The sequence below is a fragment of the Homalodisca vitripennis genome, chromosome 3, assembly GCF_021130785.1.
Source record: "Homalodisca vitripennis isolate AUS2020 chromosome 3, UT_GWSS_2.1, whole genome shotgun sequence".
Lineage (NCBI taxonomy): Eukaryota > Metazoa > Arthropoda > Insecta > Hemiptera > Cicadellidae > Homalodisca > Homalodisca vitripennis.
In genome coordinates, this window is record NC_060209.1 from 131566438 (window position 1) to 131586343 (window position 19906).

The following is a 19906-nucleotide window of genomic DNA, read 5'->3' on the forward strand; positions in this document are numbered from 1 at the left end:
AACATTGTAAATAGTGTCCTAATATAATACGTGAGCTACCAAGATATAAAGTAGTATTGACTGGTGTGTGTGTGTGTGTGTGTGTGTGTGTGTGTGTGTGTGTGTGTGTGTGTGTGTGTGTGTGTGTGTGTGTGTGTGTGTGTGCCAACATTGGACAATGTGCTGCTTGGTAGTAAAATTGTTAACGTTGTAAATAGTGTCATCATATAATACGTGAGCTACCAAAAAACATAAAGTAGTATTGAGTGGTGTGTGTGTGCCAACATTGGACAATGTGCTGCTTGGTAGTAAAATTGTTAACATTGTAAATAGTGTCCTCATATAATACGTGAGCTACCAAGATATAAAGTAGTATTGAGTGGTGTGTGTGCCAACATTGGACAATGTGCTGCTTGGTAGTAAAATTGTTAACATTGTAAATAGTGTCCTCATATAATACGTGAGCTACCAAGATATAAAGTAGTATTGTGTGGTGTGTGTGCCAACATTGGACAATGTGCTGCTTGGTAGTAAAATTGTTAACATTGTAAATAGTGTCCTCATATAATACGTGAGCTACCAAGATATAAAGTAGTATTGAGTGGTGTGTGTGCCAACATTGGACAATGTGCTGCTTGGTAGTAAAATTGTTAACATTGTAAATAGTGTCATCATAATACGTGAGCTACCAAGATATAAAGTAGTATTGAGTGGTGTGTGTGCCAACATTGGACAATGTGCTGCTTGGCAGTAAAATTGTTAACATTGTAAATAGTGTCGTCATATAACACGTGAGCTACCAAGATATAAAGTAGTATTGAGTGGTGTGTGTGTGCTACATTGGACAATGTGCTGCTTGGCAGTGAAATTGTTAACATTGTAAATAGTGTCGTCATATTACACGTGAGCTACCAAGATTGCCACTCGGCCACTCGGTAGTAAACTTGTTAACATTGTAAATAGTGTCCTCATATTACACGTGAGCTACCAAGATTGCCACTCGGCTACTCGGTAGTATACTTGTTAACATTTTAAATAGTGTCCTCATATAACACGTGAGCTACCAAGATTGCCACTCGGCTACTCGGTAGTAAACTTTTTAACATTGTAAATAGTGTCCTCATATAACACGTGAGCTACCAAGACATAAAGTAGTATTGTGTAGTGTGTGTGCCAACATTGGACAATGTGCTGCTTAGTAGTAAAATTGTTAACATTGTGAATAGTGTCCTCATATAACACGTGAGCTACCAAGATATAAAGTAGTATTGAGTGGTGTGTATGCCAACATTGGACAATGTGCTGCTTTTTTAGTAAAATTGTTAACATTGTAAATAGGGTCCTCATATTACACGTGAGCTACCAAGCTTGCCACTCGGCTACTCGGTACTAAACTTGTTAACATTATATACCATAGCTATAGTACTATCTATTTTAAAACAATAACAATAATGTGCAAATATTTTCATATTTTAGTTTAAAATGAAAATATTACCATTGCCTGAAGATCAACTGGACTTGAAATTAAATTAAATGAAATGAAAAATATGCATTTATTAAAGAGGCAGAGTTTAGGGCTATTAAGACTTCTCTACCACTCAACCTCTAACTTGTATCAATTAATGCAACTTTTTTTAAGGAATCAAGTAGAAGAAGTTACTTTTGAAAATTGAAAAGTTTTTAATAACTGATTGTTCAAATATATATCAGTCATCATTGATAATCAAATAGGTATCATAAAGATCGAATATATAATTTTTAAGATTAATCTGGTTGTAGTTCTTATTATTTTAATCCTCTTGTAAAGGGCTACAACTAAAAATGTATATTTCAAAATTCCAAAACACTTTCCTACCCGTGACCACACAGTCTCACTAATTGACCAACCAATTATTTACATTTTGGTTCTATGAATGACCCCGAATTGAACATGTTTATATGACAGTGACGAACCCAAGATTCTTCTATAGGACGTGTTTGGAACACCGTGGAGTTGGAGTTATAGGAAAACCCCCCAGATCAGTAGGAGGTATGGAGGCCCTCCTAAGAAATGTTTGACATACTCGATCCTAACATAGTTATTATATAGTACTTCAGAACTAATAGAAGGAGGCAAAGATTAGATCAAAGCGTTCAAAGTTTATAGAAAACCCACTTTACAACAATTCACCAGGATAGTTAAAATATACAGGAATAATTCAAATTTTCTGCAAAAAATACAGTTTATATGAAATGTATTAAACTAAAAAATTTAATAATAACATTTAAAATATTAAATAAAATGGTTAAGTTTTAACCAAAAGCAAGACCAAAGCTAAATTAAATTAACATCTTAACTTTTATAGTTTACCGAGTGGTCCACAAAGGTCGTCATTGGTCACGTTATGGAGCATTATCTCGAGCTTGTAATTTTGTAAACCATTATTTAAAACGTTTAATTTTAAACACAGATTAAAGACTAATTACAATAAACTAACACAGCACACTAACTAACTCACACAACGAAACTAACTCACTCACTACTGCGACAACCGATCACGTCGGTGATCACTACTCTAAATAAACCGAGTACTCGTCTCTTTCGAGAGTACAAGTTATCAGAAATCGCAAGTGCCCGATACAGGTTATTGTAGAGATACTTTAAAGATACAGGTACAACTGGAAATTGTTGAGCTGTAATAGTAAGTGGAACATCCTACCCATACTATTTTAGGAGTACCCTGTAAGTATGAATCTAATCAGTACGAGTAGATTTTGTACTGATTACTGAAAGTACCGAGTACAGGGAGAAGCCACAAGAAGAACTAACATCACTTTCGTAGTTGCTGCGTGACTGTGAAATTCAGATATTTAGTGTTGTGAACAACATTAGTGAATTATTATATGTGCAGTACCGTGTATTTCGCAAGTTAAAATAGTTAAAAAGTTTGATTTTATATATTTGATAATCGTTATTTCTAGCCGAAAATAGAAGATTAGACTATCAGTTATTTTGAAATAAAATACTCTTGTGTTGAGACAGGTCTCGTTCGTCCCCCCCTCATCGGTGCGTCCTTGATACAGGAAGTCAGATCTAACCACATTCACATATTTTTAGCTTATCCTGGTCATGTCAGTCATAATGAAATGATAGTGGGTTCGTTTGTCAGTGTTGGTTTATAGTTTGTTATCGTTCACTATGTACTCACTGAAAGTAAGTTTGTGCAACACATATTTTTAGTTTAGTAAAAGTTTAGTAAGTCCTACGTAATTTATATTATTCCTTAATATCTTGTATTGAGATAGATTTGTAAATTATATTAAAACTATCGTATTTATAAGATAATTGTAAAGTTTTCAAAATGGCCAGTATATGTGAAACAAAAATTTTTTTTTTGATGGTTTAAACTTAAAACCCCACAGAATTTATTATTTACATGAAAGGGATCACTTTCTAGTTTTGTTCTTAGAGTCGTTATATTATACAAACAATATTATACAAGTATTAGTCTCATCTAGCTTTGTGTCTGTATGTAAGTTTGTTGGTTTTACTTAACTCAAACAGCCCTAATTTCTTAAACTGACCATTTAAAATGGCTGCTTGTTGACTGTGACAGACGCATTACGGCGCAGAATCAGATAGGAAGTATAAGAGATCAGTCAGTATAGAGCCACAGCGAAGGCGTTGAAACATTATTGTGTCCAAAATTTCACATATCGTTGGTGACAGTGTTAAAATTTTTAGAAAATGACACTTGGCGAGTTTGAACATTTTGCACATAATACAATGGTATATTTAATCCAAAAAAAGATTTGGAACTGATATAATAGCTACCGGCTTTCTCAAGGTTTGCCGACTAATTCGTATTCACTAAACCTTTTATTCTTCTGTCCAACTTGTACACTCTATGGAAAATAACTTTTCTTACTCTAAAATAACAAGCAAGATCATTTCTCATGCTGAACATCAAATTCATGTAGAAGTATGCGCAAATTTTACACTGAAAAATCGGTCTCAATTCAAGTTATCCTAAGAACAAATGGATTATCAGACAGTAACAATAACAATAACAAATATTTATTGATATTTAACAACATTAAATTGTGTTATCAAAGTCTATCGAATACAACATATTTGTAACTACTAATATGTTACTGAAGGAAACTTAACGATGATTTCCGGACATTTGCCATCATTCAATGATACAAAACAAATAAGAACACTACGTTTCGGGATTTGCAATGTGATCTCTTCTTCAGGTAAATAACTAACCTGACACATAATTACAAACTAGGTTAAAATAAACTAAGTAGTATCTATGTATGTTACTTAAATAAGTGTAATCTAGGGGAATTTCAAATAATTTAAGTTAAACAGTTTAAAATTTATAAAATGGTAATCAATACAGTTATGTTCCATAAATAATTCGTTCACTACGTAGAATCTCCTAGACAACACAAATTTTTAAGGTTTATTTTGAATGATTTGTCATTGGTTTCTAATGTAATATTTTCTGGGGGTTTGTTATAAAATATGACTCATGCATGAGACGGAAGGATTCTGAAAAAAAAACAATCTGTGGTGCTTACATCTGGGATATAATTAAATCGTGAGTTGTGATTATGGCAATCCCTTCTGTCAAATGATTTACATTTAAATTTTGCATGTAACATTGTTTATAAAATATATAAAGAAGGCAAGGTCATAAGTTCTAATTCTTTAATGAACATCTACATAACTCTTAAATACTTTAGTTTTTTAATGAATCATATGGGCTGTTTAGCAAATAGTCTTAGAAACTCATTTACATTACGATATACCCAAATAGCAATACCGAATAATAAGTGAGAATATATAAGGCCAAAATAGGACATATTTTGTACAGTTGCAATTCAATATTTACTTACGTTTCTCAATGCATGTTGCCATAAGAACAATTATAACATTACCGATGTGTTTTTTTAAATTTAACTTCTCATCAATTACAATATTAACTATAGTGTCCTCAACACTATAGAAAATTGGCAAAATATTGGCAAATAGAAAATGTTATAAAATTACTTTGCTATATTCGCTTTTAAATCAATGTTTAAAAGTTTGATTTAATTTTAATCTATTGCATCACTGTTTTTAGTATTTTATCAGATATTTTAATATATTTTACATGCATTCTGCTCGATCCTTAAAAGTTTGTGTACAAATTAAAAACTTGCTATAAATTGTTTTAGAAAATAAAGATACCATACAAGATGTTTAACGGTATTTAAAGATTTGAAGTAACATTGAAAATGTATTTTTAAATGTTTTCTTTTGGTACAATGGTACATTTCTTATTTTGCTAACTTAAAATTACCTAATTTTTAGAAACTTAAAGTATGCCTTCTTAGTTTACAAAGAAGCATATTTACGTATCGTTTTCATAATTGTTATTTACCAAGTTCACTGGTCATAATCAATATAAATAGTACATAGAATTACCGGGGGAAATAACGGAATGGTTATGCAAAAAATGTATACAATTAGTCCTTTTTCTGATTTAGTTCCGGGTTTCAAACAATATTAAAAAACAGTTTTAATACGTTTAATCGTCATTGGTTTATCACGTTTTGCACAGGGAGGACTTGTTTTTACGTCCCTGTTCCTTGGGCACACTAAGAATTGAAATGTCCTTCTTTTAAAATTTTCTCTGTTGGAGTTTACTTCCACTAATGGAACTTGTGTAATGCTATTTGTATACTACCTGATATATTTCAGAATATGAGCAATGGCGGGTTGCCTTACTGCTTATGGTTTACCATTGCTAAACCAATATCCTTCATCATTGTCATCTGTGGTTTAATTAGAGTGGTCAGAAGCACAGATATGGTCCTTTTCATTATTATCGGTTCCAACTCTTATCAACTCCGTTCCATATCTTTAGAGATATTGACTAATTCTGGCTTAATTTATTCTCTTCAGAATGCATTATCAAAACTGTAAACTCTAAAGAAAATAGAAAATAAAACACGACACCTACTTTACAATGATAATTCAATTCATAGATAAGTTCCAATGTCAATGAAACACATATACTGAAGCGGGGACTAACGAAACTCCACGGCATTTCGAATTCTGTTTTCACTGCTGCAGATGTAAACTGATGAAAACCACTTTAACAGCTCACACAATGGTTAACTTGGAACTACTAAAAAGCGCAGTATTGCAGCTAACCCGCTCAGTTTGTTACCTCTAGATGTACCAAGAACACCTGAGAACACCTCGCGCCAGGACTTAGGGGTTCTTTTAATTAAATGTTGGCCAGAATGCTATAATGTGGTGCAATTAAAAGATAGTTGTGAGTGGAGTTAAACGGTCTACAAAGTTTTGTACGCGTGTGTATATGTTTGTATGTTTGTACTCGTATTAATGAATAAGTTACACATCAGAACTGGAAATGATATGATGGTTTAAAAGGAAAAGACCTAATCAAGAGCTTTTCTGATTTGACGATCACTTTTCGGCTCGCATATTGGGATGGAATCAGGATACATGTGTATATATATATTTGATGATTAAAAATCAAAATATTTACTTAATTTATAGTTTATGAATAAAGCAAATATTAGAATGTTTTATAGATATGTAATGTTGTGTCAATTATATTTATGTATATAAATACTCTTTCCTTTGTTAACTTGGGGTTATTTATAGTTATTATTTGGAGTTTACTCATCTTTCATGGACTTCACCTTTACAAAGCTCAAACTTACATGGGACTCATCATTGACTTATCCAGTACTAGCGACCCGCTCGCTACTTCGTTAGCATCTTTTATGATTTCTTACGATTTTATTTTGTTTAAAACTTCGTATATCAGAAAGATGCATGTCACCGCTGACTTCATTGTACACGCGCCGTGCCGCGCCTCCGGCCAGCCGGTACCGCCGCAACCGCGATGTCCCTATATTTTTATTTTATTTTAACTTAGAACATTATTTTGATCTATCTCGTAGAGTTTGCAATATAAGCGCAAAAATGTGTTTATTTACGACTTGAAATTATCAGTGGTTCTCTAATGTATGAAGCATGTTATTATACATAGAGAATCTGGCAAACGTTGTTTTGCCAAATAAATTATTTTTAAAAATTATTTCAGTAAAATAAAATGAATATATTATTATAATAAGTATGTGAGGATGTAGTGTATGAGTAGTAGAAGCATGGAGCGCTGTAAACGATGACGGAAGATAAACATAACAAAACACGAAAAATTCATGTTTTTTTATTCATCAAAACTTATTCTGTATAGTTACTGATATCGCTAAAGTATACAATGATATTATTATAAATAGCGGTCGCCCGCAGCTCCGCCCGCGTGGATGTCGGTTACAGCTGCAATAAGCCTACCCAGGAAAGACACGGTCAGCAAAATGATTCCCAGGTCAGTTCACAGACACCGACACTAACATAGACGACGCAGTAATTATCCGCAGCCTGCACAGATTGCTTTTCTGTGGATGTTAAAGTTGTTAATGATGAAAATATTTCAATGTAATTAATACTAAGTTTTCACTTCTGCCGGAAGTAAAGGAGTTCAACCCGTTGTTTTAGGATAGATAACTAAAGCGATTATTGTAGAGCTTCTCTATAAACAACGTTTGACGTTAAATTATTTTCAGGTAACAAAATATACTGATTGACGGGTGCTCCGACCCGTGATAGGCCAACGTAAAGTTGCCCATGCGTAAAACATTCTTTTCGTAAATCAATTGCAACTAATTTGAAGTTTTGAATTGGGATTTGTTTATCGTTAGTGCGAAATAAATTTTTACTGGAAATTGGAGCCTTTTGAAGGGTATAGGCAAATCAGTATAGGGATCATGGGTATTCTTGGTATATGTGCTAATTCACAAGCTGCAGGGCCGGTGATAATCTTCGCTACTATTAAATTATCTTTTAGCTCCTTTATAAGAAGTCTCGTGCCAAAACACATGTTGGGGGGGGGCTTAAATTTCTGAGAAGCATTATCGGCGTGCCAACTTTTAACGACAGTTCATGAGGTGGTAGCTCAACGGGGTTCAGAGAATTTAAAAATTACTAGGGGTAGTGCACTGCGTCCTCGATGTTAGTGACGGTCTCTATGGATTTATAGCACTTAACTTCACCCGGTACTTTCTGCATAATTAAATTATCTGCTCGCGTACCTCTATTGACAACTGGAAACGTTTGTCGGAAATCTTCAGCAAATACAAAAGTGATACTACCCATGACATTAGCAGAGCTTCGGAGGTCTTTTAAAGTACGGTCCACGGCCTCCACATAATCTTTATGACTCATGGTGCATTCATCCCATATTACCAACTTGCAGCAACTTCCCAAGAGGCCCATTTTTCCGAATAGAGCACGTAGAGCGTTCATCTAAAGATACGGATAGCGGGAGTTTAAACGTAGAATGAGCAGTTTTTCCTTCGTTCAAGAGAGTTGCAGCAATTCCTGACGAGGCAACTGCAATCGCTACCTTCCCTGATTGCCGTATCTTAGCAAGTATCAAATTTGCGAGAAAAGTCTTTCCGGTGCCTCCTGGTGCATAAAAAAAAATAATCTCCCCATGTTATTGTTCACGCTGTCCACAATAGTCTCATAAGCATGTCTTTGATCGGGTACTAATTTTGGCACATAGTCATTAAAAAACGCTGTTAGATCATTTCTATTATGCTGTTGTACCATTGTGTCAATAGTATTATTCTGGGTACGAACGCGAGAAGGTAATCCAAAATCACTTAAATTATTATTGTTTAATTCTAGAAGTTTGTTTTCTATTTCAATTAATCCTTCATTATAAATGATTTCAGTGAAGGGCAAAGTTTTATACTGATTTTGTTGTCTGATACGATGTCTAATATCTTTTTCTGCTTTGTATTCTTGGTGGAAGTGAGTAAGTTTTAATGGAAAAGACATTTTTCATACTTCCACATTAAATTTATTTAAAAAGCGCTTTCGCTGGTTAAGGCATCATCAGTTTGATATTGTTTGCAGAAAAAACATATGTGTAAAATAAGAAAAAAACATATGATAAAATAGAATAAAATTTAAAACTAACTGTAAAGACCAAAAACTAATAAATTATAAAAGAATTATGTAAAAAAATATGATTTGCAATTCATAATTTTGGAATGGATTTCTTTTTTCACTAATATAAAAATATCACTGAAATCTACGGAAGGTTGGGAAATACAATTATCTTTTAAAACTGTCATATATGCACTTTCAATTTTATTTCTTTTAGTCCAGGAAGATTCTTTAAACACTACACTAGATGACTCAAAATTTATATGATGATTTTCATTTATTGCATGGTCAACTAATTTAGATTTTTTCAATGTTTTCTTTTTTATAATTATGAATATGTTCTTTTACCCTAATTTCCACAGGTCTTGATGTTTGGCCTATATACGTCTTGTTGCAACCACAGTCAATTTTATATATCACATTCTTGGTTACCTGTTCTTTGTTTTTCGGTTTTAATTTTGTTAAGTAGCTTCTTATATTATTTTGTGACTTAAAAGCAGTGCGGATGTTAAATTTATAATTTATCCTACGAATTTTTTCTGACGTTCCTTTTACATAAGGAATAGTTACGGTAGTGAGATAATTAGGATTGTCTTTTTTGGTAATTTGCTTGCAACTTTTGTTTTGACCCTTAGCTCGTTCAATAATTAACGGAGAGTAGTTGTTTTTAATCAAAAGTTTTGTAGTATAATAATCCTTTAAAATTTTATCTTTTTTATCAGTTACCAAATTATTAATCTTCTGGAACAAACTTTGTACTAATCCAATTTTTACATGTTGAGGATGATTTGAATTATAATTAAGGTACTGTCCACTGAAAGTATTCTTGTAAAATAATGTTGTTTTAATCGTGTTTTCTTTTGTTTTTGTAATCAAAATATCAAGAAATGGAATTTCACTGATAACCTCATTTTCAATAGTAAATATTATCGATGGTTTAATTGAATTGATGTTTTTAAAAATTCTTCTTGGATGTTAATTTTATTTTCCCATACACAAAAGACATCATTAACATACCGTAACAAAATTTTGGGTTTAATACTCCAATTTTCAAAACAGTGTCTTCAAAGTGGTCCATAAATATGTTGCTAATTATTGGGCTGAGAACACCACCCATAGGTAAACCGGATACTTGATTGTAAAATCTATCTTTTAACTGAAAATAGTTGTGGCTAACACATACAGTAAGAAGTTCCATTACACAGTTAATAGATAATGTTGTTCTCATACTGAGGTTGTTATCATTAGAAAGTCTTTGTCTAATCAAACACAAAACTTCAGAGACAGGTACATTTGTAAACAGACTATTTACGTCGAAGCTGACCATAATATCATTGTAATAAATATTAATATTTTTTATTTTATTGATAAAATCTTCTGAATTCTTGATGTACGAATTAGCTTGTCTAAATAATGGACTAATAATAGGTAACAAAAACTTTGATAACTTTGATACAGGAGAGTCAATGGAACTTACTATTGGTCTAAGAGGAATTAAATCTTTGTGAATTTTTGGTAGTCCATACAAATGTGGTGGCTTTGAATATTGAGGGCTTAATTTTACAATAAGAGTTTTACGTAGTTCATTTTCATGGTTTTTTAGTGTCTGTTTTATAATTTTCCCAATTTTTACTGTAGGATCCTTATTTATTGAAGTATATATATCAAAGTTAACTAATTCAATAATTTTACTATCATACTCTTCCTTGTCCAGGATAACTGTAACTTTACCCTTATCAGCAGGAAGAATTACTATGGATTCATCATTTCTTAGCGAATATCTTATATTATATATATATTAGCGAAAAGTCTAATATCTTTACAGAACTAATCTTTGAAAGTATCCCATAACTTCAATGGTTCCGATGGTTGACAAAATAAAGGTATGATTACGAACAACTCCCTTAGTTTTTTTTTGGACAATGTGATAACGAAGCTTCGCTTAAATGTTTGCCCCAATGGTCATCGTTTTCAAGTAAACCTCGGTCACGGCAAGCTGCTTGATACGTCTCTTTGACAATACCGTTTACAGTTTTAAGGTATGCGAATGAGGTCGGACCGCGTACGTGGTGCAGTAGAATCCTAAGATAAAACACTCTGATTGGGATGGATGGATCCCGTAGACTCTACCTAAAGCGGCATCTTTTTTTGTCCCCGGATGTCCAACTACCGGACAAAACGCCTCCTTGTAGTGAATTTATTATTTGCCCATGTATAGTATTACGGGACTTCATGATACAGAAGAGTTTTCGCGAATTCATCTTCATTACAGAGAGCAAAAAATGCCAGTAATGTGGTATTGCTTGGGTTTTGGAAAACTTGATGAGCTCTCCTTGGTGTAAAGTACACCCTTTGACCGTTCTCTAGATGAACGGCCAAATTCACTACAGTAGGATACCGGTCGTGAATGGGAGATTCAAATAAGCGCCAGACAGCTTCAGATGTCCTTATTTACCTGCCATTTAAATAGTTTTCGACCTCGTCGTGTGGGTTTCTAAGGCTAAAAGTTGCCTGATCTGAACCTTTATTTATATACTTACATATATATTTAATGGCTTGGATAGAGTGGCAATACTCCACATTTATATGAGCGTTAAAAGTCTTACATAGTAGCAGGGAGTATGGAACAATCCACCTATTATCTATCGTCACCATGTTGCCCCTGATTTGTAGCGTAGTGCTCCGACCGCCATTTCCTGTATTGCGCCTACGATAAGCTGGATACCCATCCTCTCCGATCTGGGTATCGTTCATGAAACGGCGAGGGTATTTTTTTGTGCAGACGCCGTTCTTCATGCATGGTGCAGCTAAATTATGTTCTCCGCAGGGTCCATGTACCATATTTTTAGTTATAATGTCGTGTAGTACCGGATCAATTTGTTGATCGGGTAGCTCCGCAACTATGATACTGTCGATCTCATCTGATTGTATTTTAGTTTCTAGCCAGAACAGCAATTGGCAATGAGGTAAACCGCGCTTTTGCCACTCTACACTTGCCATATAACATTTTACTTTACCGAATATCTGTTCTTTAACAAATAATTTCTTCATCTTTAAATTAAATACACGTGAAATTATGTCATGACGGTCGAAAGACCGTTGTCCTGTAGCAGCTCCGCTTTAATTTCAGGCCATTCGGGGTTACATGTAAAAGTGACAAATAAGTCAGTTCTACCATAACTTCGACGTACGTCATCGCGTCCTGCGTTTTCTCGTGCATGAAACGCGGAGAACCCGTAAATGACGATGGCAATATGACATGTTGACCGACATTTGATGGGTCAACATTTGTGTCATGATTTAAGGTATCTCTGAGACGAATGTAGTCATCAGTCCTCGGTCTTTGTTGATTCCGAGAAATATAATGTAATCTTTCCGATATCATTTTCGCCATCATGTCAACACAATATTGACTAAATAAGTCTCTGTAATAATGTAACGGATTAAAAGAGTTAGTTCTAAACATTATTCAAAATGCATAACATTGCATACATGAAACAGTTTTATTACACGCAGGACCCTCCTGAGGGATAGTCAAATAATAGCCGTCTTCTCCTGTGACAAACATTATAGGATACTGTAGTGGATCATAGGACCGATGTAGCTCAGAAACTCTTTTGAGCTGTCCGTCTCTACCGTGTAAGACTATATCTCTGAGACCTTTGTCTTCATCGACTAAGAGAACAGCTACATCGTTTACAGTAGGAGCATTATATCTGCCTCTGTGTGCTGTCTTTGGAGTGCGATCTGAATGAATAATTAACTTTAAATTATCTGAGGAGTTAAGTTCTAAGTTTTGTTTAAAACTTCGTATATACACGTTATGACTATTCAAAGCGGTCTGTAATTCGTGAATTAAATCCATTTTTAAGGTTGTTGCGATGCTTGATCGCAACGACAACTGGTCTGCATCCGAAATAAAATATATTTGCAAGAACTGTGGGTTTTGGCCTGATGGTGGTAAAAGGCTAACAATGAGATGATAAACCTGTCCTTCAATTTTAAAAGTGGGCATAAAATTTCCTTCCCTGATTTCTTTTGCGCCAAACGAAGTCATTTGAAAAAGACTATTGTGTTTACGTATGTTTGTTAAAAAATGACCAGATAATGGATGGTTATTAGTTAAAAGATCTTGTATTGGTCGTGGCGGCTCCTGAAGATTAGGAAGACAAACTTTACCTGAAGCACAGCACATGCCATTAGGTTCGTTCGCCCATTTCTTGGCAGAGCAGTTAGAGCAGATCTTATTCATGACTCCGATTTGGACGGTTTGTACATAATCAACATGCGGATCATATCTGACAGCCAGTTTGTTACTGTTAGCTAAAATGCGATTGCGAACTCTATTTGTGGACAACTGCTGTCTCTCTGCCTGAGCTTAAGTCGTTGCAAACGCTCGACACTCGACTCTCTTTCGCGCAACTGAGAGGTCCTTATATTTTGTTCATGAAGACGTTGGGAACGCTCCAGCCTCAACTCTTGAGCGCGTAGCTCAGAGGTTCTCAAGCTTTGTTCGGCAAGGCGTTGCGAACGCTCGACCCTCGGACTCTCGTGCGCGTAACTCGGAGGTTCTCACCCTTTGTTCGGCGGCAAGGCGTTGCGAACGCTCGCCACTTGACTCTCGTTCGCGTAAGTCAGAGGTCCTTACATTTTGTTCATGAAAACGTTGGGAACGCTCCAGCCTCGACTCTCGTGCACGTAACTCTGAGGTTCTCAGATTTTGTTGTGCAAGGCGTTGGGAACGTTCGACACTCGACTCCCGTGCGCGTACCTTAGAGTTTCTCTGATTTTGTTCAGCAAGGCGTTGTGAACGTTCAGGTGAAGATTCTCTCATACGACGTATTTTTGCTGCCCGTGCTTGAGAACTATGTTTAGAAAGTTGAGACCTTGCTCTCTTAGGCATTTTCAAATGCTTAAGAAAATGTTAATAGCGTGAAATATTCTAGCTCTGAAAAGAACTGTTGTTTAGCCCTGAAAAAAAAAAAAAAAAAAAAAAAAAAAAAAAAAAACTGTTGGTTAGTCCTGAAAAGAACTGTTGGTTAGTCCTGAAAAGAACTGTTGGTTAGCCCTGAAAAGAACTGTTGTTTAGCTCTGAGAAGAATTTTTGCGTAAGTGCAGTTTTAAGAACGAAATATAAAAAAAAAAACATACGAAAATTATTACACTTCGCACGCGACCGCTGCGTAGGAAGCCGACCTCGCGTATGAGCCGCGCGGGTACCTTACTCATAGATCTAAACTCCACTCCCGCACGCGCACCCCCGCCTCGGTGACGCCCACTTCGCAGCGGGCCATGCAGCAGAAATCGTATTATTTTCATTTCGCCATAACTTCAAAACCAAACGTCCAATTTTAATCATTCAAAGACCAAATATTATCTACATAAACTGTACTTTGATAGGGATTTATAGCATGAGTAAAATAAACGCGTTTAAATGTAGTCCAACAAAAATTCGAGATTTTTAAATAAAAAATGGTTGTTGTGCCTTACTCGACATAGATAGATATAGTGTGTCGCGGACTTTTATGTAGATATTTATAAGATCTACAATTAATTAGAACATTTTATGGTTTTATCTATTATAGTTTAGGCAGCGTACGCAAAATTAGTAACTTTTCTGATTGATTTTTTACACCTTGTGTCCGAAAAACCCAAATATCTTACGGAACCCTATTTTTTCCAAAATAAAATATAGCCTATGTTACTCGTTGATAATGTAGCTTTCGAATGGTGAAAGAATTTTTAAAAATCGGTCCAGTAGTTTTTGAGCCTATTCATTACAAACAAACAAACATACAAACAGAGTTTTCCTCTTTATAATATTAGTGTAGATTATGGACTGATTATATGTTATATGTCAGAGGTGTACCAGGATGTATGTCGATGGGACTCTTCTCCGAGAAAAATGTTTTAAGTTTAGTCGCTATAATCATGCTTTTTCTCAATTCTAAGATCTATAAATTGATTCACCTTCAGTAATAATTACATAAATATTCAGTTACAAACAAATTAACTAAATCGAGCTAATATTTCACATCTTTATAAACTTGTAGTTAAAATCTGCAACCGAGTCAATACAATTGGAACCCTTACAACATGTAGTTGTAGCTGCCCGTTATTTAAAAAAAGTTTAAATAACTTTTCCTTGTGTAGTTTGTTGTCAGGACAAAGTTATTTGCTGCTCGCAAGGGCGGTCACTGGTCAGATGAGATTATTAAAGAGATTCTTAGATTATTTGCTAATGTGCAGAGAGATTTACTTCTATAGTCTATGGACTCTGTATTATAACATGAATTACTACTGTATGCAATTTGTACTATTATGTGGAAAATTTAGCTTTCAAAAATTACCCAAAGCTCATTTTATCAAGTGAAAATCTGTTGGGAAAATTCCGACGTAGGTGAGACAGGACCTTGATGTGGCATTTCTACTATACAGTACTACCATATAAATGAGTTCTATGTATAGTTTAAATAATATACAGGGCTCAAATAGATTATTTTTCATTGACGTAATCAAATTCCTTAAGTTTATTCCAGAGTTTATTTAATTTTAATGAACCTTCATATTATTGGCCTTAAATATAAAGGTTCAGTAAATAAAGCAAGACATGGTTACAGAAAAAAACAGGTTTAGGTTAAAGTACAATAAGGTCATTCATCTGGAACATAGATAATGTTTTTGGGTGCGCTACCATGAAGCTACTTGTATGTAGATGTGTTCCTACATTTGACTTACTGCTTCAACTACGGAAAGTGTAAAATCACAACACCTCACCGAAACACAGTGTATAAAGTAATCCTATGGTGAGACCTATGACTAGCACTTAAGAGATCTAGCTCAATACTAACAATCTCTTTTGACTGTGCCTATTTACTAAACTCAGTGAGACGTCTTAGATTACAATGAATTTGGTTTTAGCGGTTTCATCTCCTCATTTCAGTTTGCTATTTTCAGGCGAAATACATAATGGATTACTGGAATTGGGTGTTCATAATACTCGTTTCCCACGAAGCAGTTTCAGGAACACAATGTGAACGTGAGTTTAGATGTTTAAAAATGTACAACATTGTTGAGAGTGTATATTTTAAAAGTGGTACTTTTACATATATACATTGTACCTATAAGTTTATTATTTACGATAATACACTAAATTAAGAATAAATTATACTTGTATTAACATTAAGGGGAGAAGGTTGCCAAAACCTTTAAAATACACTTTTTTCCTTTACATTAATGAATTTCTTGTTTCTTCACGAAAACATTGATGTATAACACAATACATAAATATTACCGATGATTTTTAATTAATTTTTTATAACGTCTTACACTGGTTTGGAAGTGGTAAAATAACCAGCGCTACAAAGTTTTTAGTTAAAGTCTTCTGTAACATTGCCAATCAAATAGGAGTATTTATACTCTATGCTTTTTGTCTTGGCTATAAACAGCTGTGTTCAACTGAGTATAACAACATTTCTGTTTTGTCTTGGTTTAATACTGTTTATGTTTATTCAGATAACCTAACTGATTCATTTGAAATACTTTGTCCTTAGTTTATTGATGACAAATAGTGACTTACTGATAGTGAATAGTATTTTAGTTATAGAAAAAATTCCAAGTTCAGTAAGTTATAAGAAGAAAAGACAATTTACAGGTAATCAGTTCACAAAAAGTTCTTGTTGGTAACAAAACTAACATTACACCAACCTATTAAAGTCCCAAGCCTACCCAACACACATCACCCAGTTCTTCAAAGAAAAAAAAAAAATAGTTACTTAGATATGCCTAGTGAGAGTTTAAATGTGAATGTTTGTTCAGATGTGAATATAGTTGTTGATTTAGAGTTTCTTACAACATTCATTTCATTATCTACTAAATGCAACAGTATCTTTGTATCAGATGATTATTGTTATTGTCTTCAGATCTTTGCAACAGTGAAGATACTCTTTCAGTTTCTGAAAATGAAGAGAGAAAAAAAAAACGGGTTAGCAACTTGTTTGGTTTTAGAGTGTAGTATTTGTAAAGAGAAGAGATATCAAATGACTTCCTAAATTGTGCAAACTTCCTGGTCTTATTTATGAAACAAACCTCAGGTTTGTGTACGCGATGCGTAGTGCGATGGGTAGGCACATTCGGGTCACACATTTTTTCTGCCAATAAGAACCTTCCACCACCGCCATTAAAGGTTGTTACTCACATGAAAATCATGGTTGATTTTCTTCAATCTGTAGCTGAAGAATCGATGACCAAAGCTACAAAAGAAGTAATTGTAGAACACTCCGAAAGTAACAAAATCGCTGCTGCATTTGATGAGACATGGCAGAAGCGCGGTCACACATCCCTCAACGGAATTGTCACTGCCACTTTATTTGAAATGGGTAAAGTGTTTGATTCAGATATCTTATGTAAGTACTGCCAGAGATCCACTAAAATCCCAATGAAGCCCATGCAGGATGTTTAAAGAATCACCAAGGTCCCAGTGGCGGTATGGAATCTGTAGGCATATTGAATATTTTTAAAAGGTCAGAAGACAAAAGAAACGTTCAATATGTGAAATTGTTGGGTGACGGAGACTCTTCTGCTTTTGGCACTGTAAAAAAGTAAACCCCTATGGTAATGACATAGAAGTTGAGAAGTTGGAGTGCATTGGTTACATTAAAAAAAGATGGGTTCCAGACTACGTCGCCTCAAAGCTAAGTCTAAAGGCATTGTACTAGAAGATAGAAAGGTCTTATCAGGAAAGGATAGGTTAACAGATGCCCAAATTGATCTTTTGCAAACCTATTTTGGTTTTATATATTAGGAGAAATGTAAATGATTTAGAAGTTTGGAAAATATCTATAAGTGCGCCTTATTTCCACAAGTGATCAAGTGATAAAAAGCTGCAACATGAACTTTGCCCAATGAGACTTGATTCTTGGTATAAATATAAAAAAAAACAAAGGCAACTGGTGATGTTTACTCACATAAAAACTCAGTGCCAGCAGCAGCAATGCTCCACACAAAATAAATATTCAGAGACCTCTCAAAAGATGAACTCTTAAAAAAATGTCTTCATGAAAGGACACAAAATCCAAATGAGAGTCTAAATCAAATTATTTGTCGAAAATTCCTAAAAGAGTGTTTATAGGATACAGTTCTATGAAATGAGGAGCATCAGATGTAGTAATAACATTTAATGATGGTGCAATGGCCAAGTTAAAAGTATTTGAGGACATGGGTGTAGAAGAAGGAAAAAAAATACATACAATTGATTGAGTAAAATTGATGCAATAAGAGTAAATACGCTGAAAAACCTCGGAAGAAATTACCAAAGAAGCTAGAGTGAAGAAAAGACAAATTAAAAGGAAGAAAGAAGACCAGAGGCAGGAGAAACAGTCGCAATATGGACCTGGAGACTTAAAAGTAAGTTTTGAAGTACTCTTTTCTTTTTGAGAGGTTTTCCGAAAGTTTTTATTTTGAGACTTTATGTACCTGTATTTCAGCTGGAGTAAGGTACTGACTTGAAATTTTCTGGTAGGGTTTGCTCAGCAGGTACATGAAATATGTATTGTTTTCCCATTTAAACGCATGTAAAACGATTAGATAGAGACCTCTTCCCCTTGAAAGACTCGCAGTTCTTGATCATCCTGCGTCAGTAACAGTTCATTTATACGTAATTGATAATAACACTTCTTGAGCGTGTTCTCATATAAAATAAAAAATAAAACGTCCATAACATCTTTTTATGTATTAATTGCCTGGCATTTGCATATCCTTGTATAAATATTTCTATAACAAGGTTTAAGTTCAAGGTTATAATTAATTCATGGACAAACGTTACTTTCCTCGATGTTGTTACAAATATAAAAAATACTATAAACATTGTATGCTACCACCGAAATATTTGAAACGACATTTAAAACACTTTTAATATTACGAAAAATGTAAATATTGAGACTTTTATGAAAATTAAAACGATTCCTTATTTTTATTAAATCAGATATGAAGTAAAAGATCATCTACATCGATTTTTGTCCGACACTATACGTGCGTTTAGTGTTTACATAAAGGTCGTCTTTCTTAACTGACCATCATTAGTTTTAAGAGAAATACTAATTTATATTTAGTAACTAATAATTTATATGATCATATAGTTAATCAATTAAATTATTTAACATATTACGTTTATAAGAATTGACACGTCAATGTGTGCAGGTATGAACCTAGTTGATTATTTGTATAGCTCCCAATCCTTCTTTTTTAAATTGTTTATGAACAGGAATGGACATAAATTATGCAAAATGCTTAATTATTGTACAAATCCCTATTGTTAGCAGCACGGTCATCGAGCAAAATTCCTTATTAGGTATCGTTTGTAAAACGATGCAGCTGTTTTGTTTTATATAAGATTTATCAATCGTAAGTTATCGATGCAATTTATAAGTATAATACTAGTACTTGACTTTTTATATTTCCTGCCTTTTTCTATGTGGTTACATATAAATAAAAACATACTTATAGCCTAACGAAAACCAAGCATTTTTAGGTACATAAATATAGGAAGGAAAGGGTTTTCAATATGTTATGAGAAGAATACAGTACACAATTAAATATATTTGAATGGAATATTTGTCGAATAGTTTTAGAGAATTATTTTATTTGAGTACACTCACTTTCTAGTTATTTATTTCTGATGTAATTTCTGTCTGTCTATATGTGCTCTTCATTTAAAATACTTTCTCAAAAATCTAAGAAAATGTTAAACACTTAAAATTTTAATTAAGAAAACAATCTACTAAACAATATCTTAGTAGATATGTATTTTACGACTATTTTACAAGTAGAACTTATTTTAGTACTTGTTAATAAAATCCAATGTCACTTTGTTCAAGGAAAGCGTATCAGAAGTAACTAAGA

At 33.8% G+C, this 19906-nt stretch overlaps 1 protein-coding gene across 1 annotated transcript in view; it reads left to right on the forward strand.

Moving 5' to 3' along the window:
* Positions 1–3089: 3089 nt before the first annotated feature.
* The window catches only part of LOC124357510 (receptor-type tyrosine-protein phosphatase H-like), a 46958-nt gene continuing 30141 nt past the window's right edge, over positions 3090–19906 (forward strand). Inside the window, exons 1-2 of the mRNA XM_046809380.1 lie at positions 3090–3172; positions 15965–16046. Of these exons, the coding sequence (XP_046665336.1) occupies positions 3158–3172; positions 15965–16046 (97 nt within the window). The 5' untranslated portion in view covers positions 3090–3157. The remainder of the gene's footprint in view (positions 3173–15964; positions 16047–19906) is intronic.